The following is an 11189-nucleotide window of genomic DNA, read 5'->3' on the forward strand; positions in this document are numbered from 1 at the left end:
AGCAGGAAAAAGAAATGTAGAAATAAAGAAAATAAAAGGGAAAGATGAAATAGGGTTCTTTGCTTTTAGTTTTAAACTATGGAAAAAGTCATGCAGGCAAAACTCACAATGAGAGTGCTCTGACTCAGACAAATACTTCAAAAGAACTGAGGTCAAATTGTTCTTTCGCTGTTGCACTGCTGGCATGAAAGGAGGAAGGGGCTGCCCTCTGCACATTGCTGAAGCAGTAAGAAAGGCTTCACTGAATACTAAATATCCAATTTGAATCTATATATGGGACAAACATTTAAAAAAAATCGAAGTGCAGTAGGTGTAAAAGCTGTCTCCCCAGTTGAACGCTTTAAGAAAGAAGTATGTTAGCACAACTGTCAGTCATTCAGATGAAGCACTGAAGACCAATGCAAACTGACCAACATTCAAACCCAAGAAGCATTAAAAGGAAGTTTCAAAATGAATTTAATAAAACTTTCTTTGACAAATTTCAGTTGTGCAAAAAACTACAGTGGCACTTCACAGTTGACATAGCATGACTGGTAGAGAAGTCAGGAGGTTATGACAGTACTTGGAGCCCAGGGCCTGCTACTTACATTGTCAAATAAGCATGAGCTAAGGAATCATAGATAAGAGGTATAAAAGCAGTACACTAGCATTTATTAACGAGTTTTCATATTAATAGAAGCAGCATGCTGGAACAACCAGTGCTTGATTACAAAATTTTTCACTAGTCTCTGTTGGTAGGAATTAAAGACCTGAATAATCAGGATTTTGGACGTAAGACGAAAAGACAAAAATTTGCATCTGAAAAACTCACAAATCATTCATCACTAAATAAATCTCATCAATTTTAGGCTAGAAGATCAAGTTGTTGGTAAAGTATCCAATCAAACAGACAAAAAAATTGCAAAACCCAGGAACTCAAAGGTTCCTCAAAGCAGGTCCCTTAAGATATCTTAAGCCTTGCATTTTTACTTAGATAGCCTAAGCATTTAAAATGGCAGTAACTATGTATATGTAGCAATCTTGATTCCCATTCACACTGCTTCACACTGCCCTTTACTTTTGGATGTATTTTTCTAATGGAATCTGCTGTACATACATTGTTTATCCTTATAATTCCAGTAATAACTGCTACTCAAGATATTTTGAAAACCTACTCCAAATAACAGAATAACAGCCTGGCACCATGTTTCATGCTAGTCATTTTGCTCCATGAAAACCTTAGGTGCAAAGGAATCCAACTTAATCCACTATTTAATACACCAAGTTAATGACACTTTTAAAATCTATATCTATATACCTTACTACTAGATCAGGATGACACTTGTAATTACAACTTTATTTCCAAGTACAGTTCACACTTTAGAATGTGCTAACTGTTGTTTCACACTGTTTAAGCAGTCAAACTGCCCTGAGCACAACTTAGGCATTCCACAAGTTAAAACAAGAAACAATTGCTTTTTTAATAAGCTATGGGAAGTAAAAGAACAACATAAGAGGGGCAGGCATCCACATACCTTCAAAACAGGCTCTGTTTTTGTGTAGGTATTTGATTACCTTAGTATATACTTTAGAAGTCCAAAGAACTGCCTAAGTGAAAGTAAGAGAACTAGTTTAAAATCACTGTACACGTTAGTACAAAATTGTTCTCTATGCTATAATCACCATTTCTTTGCCTAATTATTTTAGTGATAATCCCCTATCTTAAATAGGCAGATGTGAGCACCAGAGTGGCTTGCCTATCTCCCTGCATGCTATAGCTGATGCTCTGACAAAAATAACAGATTTCCTGAGTTCTATCAGTTGAGATGCCATTTTTGACCAAATGTTCCACCTAGCAAAGTGTGAACACACAGAGAATCAGGAAAGCAGATCTCAGGTGTTTGTTGGTGGCACTCCAACCATTGTCGCAAAATCCCAGATATTAACTACACCTTCTAGATCACTGCTTCCATCTTGGTCCCTTCCAACCAGCAAGAAAGCCTAAGTTTTGCCAGACAATATTAAAATCCCGACTAGACTAGAAATATCTAAGTTTCTGAACTGAATCATAGGTTTCAAACAGTTGGTTTCCAAGTTTGGGCAGTTCTGACCTAAATCTTCGCCCCCTTCATCACTCTCCGTTCTTTCATATAGGACTCTAATATAAAATCGGTCCCCTCTTTCAAGCTTCTATTTTCTGTGCACTTAATCCCTTTCTACTTCATCTTTCCAGTTTCGATTCTTGACTCTCTTTATAATCTCCCATGTTCCTTCCTGATGGCTTCAACTCCTATGTTGATGACTGCTGTGACCCCTCAGATGAATATAATCTCTCTTTATCAGACTTACAATTATGCTTCAGTGTTCATCGTCAACAAATGGCTGTTCATTGTTTTGATTAGCTTTTCACCTAGGTCTGTATCTAGCCTTTTGTTACTAGCTCTTCTTTATCCCTACTAAACTCTCGCTGTGGTATCACTTTGACAGAATCAGTTCATTTGTTCACATATGACTCTTCGTTATTTCATGACTTTCAGATCATTGGTTGGTACTGATGATTCTTCCATCCCATTCCCTCTTACTAGTCATTAGTTAGCAATTCTCTCCATCCTTCTAAAGAGTCTACAGTCTTGTTCCTCCTTTCCACTGTAATGTTCATCTTGCACTCTTTCAGCTCCGTATGCTACCAGCCAGATATTTTGGCCCTAGGATGCCAGTAGTACACCAGTGGCCTGCTCACTTGCTCCGTGACAAATTTGTTCTCTCATTTGAATGGCTAACCAAATTTATTTCTCAAGCTTAACTGACTTTTGTCTCCACATCTCTTTGTTGCCTTTATTTTTCAACTGACTATTCCATTTATCTGAGTCTCTCTGTGTGTTAATTACAAGAAAACAAAGATAACATCATGCAACATGAAATTCATCGTCCCCTTAGCATTTTCTCTCTGATGCCTTCCATTTTTGCATTTCTGTCCTTTCCAGCAGTAATGAATTTTTTACTGTCCTCTCTTCTTCTGTATTCTCTCTACCTTACACCAGTGACATAATTTTGTCCTTACTCCTGATCCACCTGCTTACCCCAACTCTCTTTTTCAGTCTCTCATTTACCTTGAGATTTTTCCCAGAAAGTACACTGGAAATATATTTTGCCTTTCCCACCACAGAAAAAAATCCACAACTTTGACACCACTGGCCCCTTCAACAGCCCTGCTATCCTTTTGCTTCTAGACTCATCAAGCACGCTACTTAGAACTGATCGTGTTCATGAGCATCTACCTAGTGCATGTTACTGAAACTACTCAGAGTGCATCAAACTGAAAGGTCTATCTAGTCTAGTAACTCCTCCCTAGAAGTGGCCAAAGAAGATGCTTAGGGAAAAAAAAAAAGTGTGAGTACAGCTACTGTATCTATGCTAATGACTGACAAATCTACTTTTCTGTTTCAGACTTCTCTCTCCTTTCAAAACTAAAACATTTGTCTGCTTCTGACACCTTTTGTACAGATCTTACCGTACATTTAAGTTCATTAAAATCTCTAAGATTTTGATGCCCCAGCCTTCCTCAAGCAGTACAGATTCATCCTCCAATTTATGAATCTGTCATGTAACCCAGGAATTAAATGTACATATCTATTTGAATCGGCCTGTTCACAGTATTTCTAGAACTTGCATGTGCTTTCTGTGTAGCATATCTAAGACTATTCATACATTAAAAATTAATTTCTCGTCCTCGCTTTCATCTTATGTCTCAGTTACTGTAATACAGCTTTTAAGCTCATGACAAATGTAATTTTCTCAACAACCACAAGACTGCTTCAAATACAATTTTTTTTAGTCTCCTACTTTGACCATGTTACTGCCCTTCTTTCTCTGCTATGCTGCATCCTCTCTTCCCCATCACATCAAATAAAAAATATTTGACTTGATTGTTTAAGTCCTTCCAGGCTTTTCATGCCATATTAATTACCTTCTAATGACTAGTCAGATAATGAATCTCATTTCTGTTCAGTTCACGATACCTATCTCAGCCAAGCAGTTTATTTTCTAATAGCCCTTCCATACAGCCTTCACACTCAAAGGGTGTCTGCAAAGCTTCATTCTTTTCTTTTCAAGAGGCACCTTAAAACTCATGCCATTTGAGATGCCAAAAACTCAATGATAGTTAAAAATCGTTAGTGTACAGACACCGCTGGTTTTACATATCCCCATAGACTTGTCCCTTACCCCTTGTTCAAACTTCTTTGTAAATGGTCCGAGACTGGGACAATCCTTTTTGTTCTTTGTGTACATTGACATATTGAACAGCACAATGTATTCTCCTGATCTTCATTACAGGCAATTTAACAGCAGCAACATTAGTAGATTGTTGTTAGTACATAGTGTGGTTTAAAAAGCACAATCAGAGATTTGAGCCTTCTCCCTTTCCCCTTCTTAGTTATGCCTACAAAGAGTAAATGCATTCATCCGACTGAGAAGAGTCATTAGCAATTTACTAAACATTCATTATGCATATTTTCTGGACACTGGCCTCCATACTGAAGTATCTGAAGAACTTGACTTTTGCACTTTTTAATATAACATGCATGTACGTACACGCAGTCTGCTATAGTCTGGCTCATGCTTATCTAATTGATGCCATTGAGATTACTCACATGAGTGAGGGCTACTTACATTAACAAGAGTTGAAAAATTGAACCTGTAATTCATGAAAACTGTTAACAAGAGTAATTTTTATGCTGAACATGTCACATGTTAGTAATCGCAATTTGGGCCACTGAAAACCACTGAACTCATGAGCCACATTCCATCTCCAGTAACTACATATTTGCTTAAATAATACTAAGTACAACCTTAATTTATTGTCTACATTAAGAAATCAGACTTGATAATTAAGAATTTACTTTTTAAAATAACTGCTCTGTGATTTTCCTGATGTCAGAAAAGGTGTTGAATTGCTACACAATTAGCTTTTAAATTAGCACACCAATCTACTGTATCACTTTTGGAATGGGTCCAGTTCATCTAGAGTACCGGAATATAATGTTTCAGTGAACAGAAGCACAGGATATATTAAACATCTAACAGAATACTATTTTATGACAGACTACAGTAACAGTCTGGAAAAGGCTTTTTTCTAAATATCTTTATTGTTCACCTTTATAGAAATGATAGGGTTTAGCACCAAAGTCTATTTTCTCAGCCTTTGTATGACTATATTCCACTTTAAACAGTATTTTCAAATCTTACAAGAGAATTTACATTCTTTCATATACATTCATGCTTAACTGCAAGCCTACTGAACTAATTTGCTAACAGCTTAATAATTAAAAAGCATCAATAAAGCAATCTGTTTACATTTCCTTTAGGAAGGAAATCTGTGCAAATTATAGAGCTTAACAAACAAATATAAAAATATTTCTGCTTGTGCTTTCTTTCTCTTTGTTAATCTAAAATGTAATTCTAAGTGGGTTTATCTTGCAAGTCGCACATTTAAAGTTTGTCCCTCTTTTTTAAGTGGTTTCAAAAACCTTCCAAAACTCCCTGCTCAAAGCATCAAAGCAATATTTATTCCAACTCCCTTCATTATAGTTTTGAGGGGTTCTAGTTATTAATATAACCTTGCCTATTATGGGATCAAATTCCACCCCACCGTAAGGAGCAAGTCCAGCAACATGAACATGCGCTTCCATTAAAAGACTAGTGCAATTTTAAATGTCTTTCTGATAAGATCCTGAAAGGATACTGAAAAAAAATCAAATCTGCATTTCTTTGTGAAACACCGTATCAAACATCATCAACTTGTTTATATGCCCAACCTCCACTATTAGCCCATCGATTAATTTGCTATTTTTTATGTTTTAAGACCTATTCCTATATTAAAAGTCTATGAGTTTCCAGGATCAGGCTCTTAAAAGTGAATTAGGTGGTAGCTGCTGAAATATAAAAAGTGACACTGGAAAAATTTCTATTGGAATAGTCACTTACCATAATAAATTTTGTTCCTTGAATGTACTGCCTCCAAAGAGGCCCCCCTTTGGGATTACTTTCCCTGCCATGAAGCAACAGAAACCATAGAAAATGTTAGATATTAAATGGAATATTCACATCTATTCCAGTGTACTGGAAGAAAACATAGAAAAATCTCCTATTCTTAACTCCCTATGCATTGTTCCATTCCATAAATACATGATGCAAAAGTAAACCTGAGGAGCTAGCGTAAATCTGCATAGAAAAAGTTATTTTGGGAAACAGCATCCTTGTTCTCTTTTATGACACTGCCTACACAGATCTAATAAGTAAAAGACTGGTAGCGATTGAGAGCATGGACTGAGGCAGACTACTAGCTGTAGAGAGAGTGAACTACTCCTGTCCAAATATTGTATCTAATGTAATATAAGAAATCTTGCTTGCTTGGGAACTTTAAAGTACATTAATACCTCAATGAAGATGTAAACTGCTTCTGTGTTGAATGGTCTAGGCCTTAGCTTTCTAACAAACCTGGCCGAAAAGTTACCTTAAAACAGGCTTTTGTGTAGTCAAGCAAATGAATCAGAACGTGCCCAAAAGCTTAAATCAAGACAGCTGTTAAAAATGGCCAATACTATCATACTTAACAACATGGGAGAAGAGCGAGGGCATTGTAAGACTGATCACCCTTATAAAAATAAACAGATGGCCACAGTTTTGAGACTTCCTTTTAGATTCTGTAACTACAAAAGGAATATTCAGTGTAGGAAAATGAGAAAGGTACTGCATGACCCTTTGGGTGTCAGGAATGTATGCCTAACATTATTTGAGTATGCAACTCCATGAAAAGTTTTTGCATGCTGTTTTTTCAAGAATAAAAAAGGATAGACTTAAATAATTTACATTAAAAATGAAAGATGGGGTTAAGAAAAATCAAGTACTTTTTAAGCTATTGAAAGAGAAACACGAATCTAGTTCCCACCCCTCCCAAAAAAGTGCCATAACTCATGAAAAGAATGGCATTTAACTTTTGGTTCTTCAGTTTCTTTGTACTTCGCTTTGGCTTGGCCAAACATTGTTGTCTACTGTGTCACCTACTGATGCTTGCTTTCTTCTTTGCTTTTGTTTTCCACAGAAATTTAATAGCTGTTTTTCAAACTGGGGCTTGGTTCTGTTGTCCACAGATAAGTGTCTAATGACATTTCAGAGGTCCTTTAATATCTCACTTGGCTTCCAGCTGCAGTTCCAGAGTTCCAGCTCATAAGTTGCATCATATCTGCTATCCTGTGTAGGCATTTTGGCTACCTTGTGACATCTCAGAACAGTACTAGATGCCTCTTTGCAGGCAACTGTGTCAGGTCTTTGCTGTCAAAAAAACAATTTTCAGAGACTACCATTGCAAACTGTTGGTAATATATCCTTTGCTAGGACAAGGATGAGATTGTTCTGGATATACAAGAAATAAAGATTTTTTAAAGACTAAAATAAGCCAATAGGATCAAATAGAATCCCATGCCAAACCACCAGATAAAGTCTATGTAGAATCCACCACTTTCATTTTCTGGAGCATTTTCAAATCCATTACTTTTTTACATCATAAAGATTCTATCCAGGAAAGCTTATCAAAAAGTTTCCTTTGTGGATTCACGAAGGAGAAACTTGAAGTCAAACTGGGTCTGAAAGTACTTGCACCTATTCTAAACAGCTGTAAGCAAATATGTCAGTTATCTTACATCAAGGAATGCTTATCATGCTCACACAACTGCCATTCCCATCCAAGTTTTCTATAAAACTCCAATCAAACACAGGCACAGAAGAATGACCCGCATCCTCTGGCCTTCAAGAGCTCCACCAACGCTGAGCTCATAGAATCAAAACTGGAAAAAGATTCAATTATCTTACTAAATGTGTTCCTCAGATCTTATGAAATACAATTTCTAGGATGGAATTTTAAGCCTCTAAAGAATTCTGATATGCAAAGTGGTATCAAGGCTTCCCTAACAGATTTGCTGACGCTTTGAGTTTTCCCTCCCCTCTCCCTGAACACACTACCACTATAATATTCTAACTTCCAGCTGCACGTTGTGATGCTATTAAAAGGGAGCTGTGAAAAATGTTACTGCATGTTTCAGCTTCTGAAACAGCTATTGGTGGACAAACTTAACAGAGCATTTTGCTACTCTGGATTGTGCCAAGGCTGAAAAGTCACTTTTACTTTTTTACAATAGATGAATACACAGGCAACAGAAATCTTCTTTGCCTCTCTCCTCTGGACCCAAAGCTTGAAAAATGAATTTCACAATTGAAAAATTGATTTCACAACCTCTGACTGAGTATTTAACAAACTATGAAGGCATGTTTAAAATTTAGAAAGTGAATCAGGGAGATCTGAGTTGTTCTGTCATGTCTCAGTATGACATCTAATTACAGAATTTACCAAACTCTGAAGACCATTTCTATGGCAAGCCAAAAGCTAGAAGAATGTAACAGAATCAAACGACTGCACATTTTAAAAAGTGACTGGTCGTAAAGCTAACTTCAAGTGGGTGCAAGTGCTAACTGGTGAAGTATACAGGCTCTTCCACTGTATTTTCCAAAAACCTTGAAATAAACCTAAGAATCGTTTTGATTTTAAAAATGACTGGAAAGACATATTTTTAAAAACAAACAAACAAATTACCTGGCAAGGCTTTTTCATTTTAATTGCTATAACATGATATCTGTAACAGCAGAGTTCACAGGTCCATGACCCTCTTTCACTTATCCACTTTAACAGGCAAAGCTGATGTGTGTATCGCACTGACCCGTCACAGCGGCACGGATTTAACAAATCACCCTGAAAAGGCAACACAGAAACATTCATTTTAAAGGAATCTTTTATGTACCTGCACATTCAATACCAAAATATTTATAGGTGTATAACAATGAACTGGTCTAAACTTTAATACATGAAAAAGCATGTATATACTCAAAAATTAAACTGTCCTAAAGTCTAAGCGCTTCTAATGAGGCAAAGCCAGAGAACTGTCTATGCATGTACACATACATATGTGAAATAAGTGAAAGATTACTGTGCATCAAGCAACAGTAGCATTAGCCCTTTCAAATACCTCAAACAGTACTGAAAGTGATTACATGCATTGTTCCAACTGTTATTTGCAGTCATCGCTAGGAGAGAAACGGGTGACGTCAGAGAACCGTGCTCTTCGAGCCGGGCTCCGCACTGTCCAGCTAGCCTGGCAGCACCCCAAATAATGTAACCAAATACTTCCCCCAGTAGTTCATATATTTCTGAATTACATAAACCAGCTTTTCTCTTTCCTCGGAAAGATATATTTTTTTAGCTAAACGACAAGACAAGCTACAAAACGCTAGCTATGGATCCACCACTGATATTGTGTCCAGTAATGCAATGACAGAGGAGATACCTGGAGGTCTTCCCAGCACTACCTGTAAGCTAACACTCTCATTTGAAAGTCTAATGGACACCTGAGAAATTCGTATTGTTTAAAGTCCCCGAAGGGACAGCCAGCGAGCGTGATGGCAGGAAGACTACACGGCGTGCAAGCCAGCCATAACACATCTCGGAACGGTCCTGGAGCTCTGCGCCGGCTCACAATTGCCCCAAGCGTTTGTCACACCGCCTCGTACAGCAGCTGAGGCTCGCAACGCCCGCTTCGGGGAGGGCTGTCCCCGCCAGGGCGCCGGCCGCGCTCGGCAGGCAGCACGGCGAGGGCGGCAGAGGGCAGCAGCCCGGCCGGCGGGGCGGGCGCGGGGGCCGGCGGGGCGGGCGCGGGGCCGGCGGGCCGAGCCCTGTCCCTGGTGCTGATCGCTCCCCGACGCCCGCCCGCCCGCCGCCGGCCCCCGCCAATGCCGCCTCGGGGGCGGGGGGCGGTGAGGGGACCGGCCCGTCCGCGCCGGGCGCGGGGAGCTGCCCGCCCGCCCCGCTCTCCTCACCTGCTCGGGGCCCTGGAAGCAGATCTTGCAGATGGGGCCGGCCCCGCCGGGGTGGCTGCCGCTGCCGCTCTCGCTGCTGCACACCGAGCGGGTCTCGGGTTTGTCGCCGCCGGCGGCCCCCGCCTCGGCGCGGCCGCTCTCCGAGCCGCCCCTCCGGCCCTCGCCAGCGCTGGGGCCGCCGCTGTCTCCCTCCTCCGGGCTGTCCCCGCTCTCGTCCCCCGCTGCGGCCGGCAGCTCCAGCGGGGCGGCGCGGTCCGGCTGCGGCTCCCCGGGAGGGAGGACGGCGCTCCCCTCGGCGCAGCTCATGCCCGCGCCGGCCCGGGGCATCCGCTCACCCGGGGCCGGGCCGGCCCGAAGCGGCGGATGGCGGCGAGGGCGCCCTTCCCGCTGCCAGAGGCCGGGAAGGTGACCCGGCGCGGCCGCCTCTCTCCGCCGCGCTCCGGAGCCGCGCCGGCGGCGTGTGCGTGTGAGGGAGCGTGACCGCGTGTGGGTGGCGGCGTGTGTGGGTGCGTGCGTGTGCGTGGGGCTGGGGGCGGCGGGGCGGGGGGGGGGGGGGGGGCGGGGCGGGGCGGGAGGGAGGGGCAGGTCCGGCACGCGCCGGGCCGGGTCCCGCCGCCGGCAGCCGCCCCCGAGCGCCCGGGAGAGCGCGCGCGGGGGCCGTCACTGGGTCCCGCCTCCCCCGCACCGGCGCGGCCATCCCCGCTCGGGCCGGCGGGGACACCGGCACCCTCGGCGGCAGCCGGCGCCTGCCCGGCCGGGCCAAGACCTGCCCCTGCCCCGGGCGGCGGGGCCGCGCCCGCCCTCCCGCCGGCGCCCTGCCCCCGCCCCTCAGCGCCGTGCGCCCCGCGCCCCAGGGGCTGCCTCCCCGGCGCCGCCGCCACCGCCCCCACGGGCACGGCTTAGCGCTGCCGCCGCCCTTCCCTTCGTGGCCGCGGCTCCGACCCCGGCCGGGCGCCCCGGCGGGCCGGTTCTCGCCCCTCGGCCCTGCACAAGCCCCGGGCCCAGCGGGCGGTGGCGGCACGGCAGCGCTCGCGGGGCTCCGCCACCCCGGCACCCCGGCGCAGGGCCCAGCCCCTGAAGGGACACGCACCTACAGGACTTTTTACTTTACCGGGTTTTTCATTGCAGAAGATCGCGCTTGTAAAACTCAACAGAACCAATATGCAACAGTTGTTCTCTGGGTGTGAAACAGTGGTCCTCCTAGTCTTTTGTGGGTGGCTTTTTTTTTTCTGCCAAAACTCCTTACATCACCTCGTTTTCAAAATTAAATCTGCTAAAGGCATCAT

The 11189-nt window shown here is 43.0% G+C and overlaps 1 protein-coding gene across 1 annotated transcript in view; it reads right to left on the minus strand.

Annotated features, from left to right (window-relative positions):
• Window positions 1-10400, minus strand: part of MARCHF11 (membrane associated ring-CH-type finger 11) — a 36131-nt gene extending 25731 nt beyond the window's left edge. The window contains exons 1-2 of the mRNA XM_040588778.1: window positions 9904-10400; window positions 8627-8782 (exon numbers count right to left, since the gene is read on the minus strand). Of these exons, the coding sequence (XP_040444712.1) occupies window positions 8627-8782; window positions 9904-10230 (483 nt within the window). The 5' untranslated portion in view covers window positions 10231-10400. The remainder of the gene's footprint in view (window positions 1-8626; window positions 8783-9903) is intronic.
• Window positions 10401-11189: the final 789 nt, after the last annotated feature.

This window comes from Falco naumanni, chromosome 3, assembly GCF_017639655.2.
Source record: "Falco naumanni isolate bFalNau1 chromosome 3, bFalNau1.pat, whole genome shotgun sequence".
Taxonomy (NCBI): domain Eukaryota; kingdom Metazoa; phylum Chordata; class Aves; order Falconiformes; family Falconidae; genus Falco; species Falco naumanni.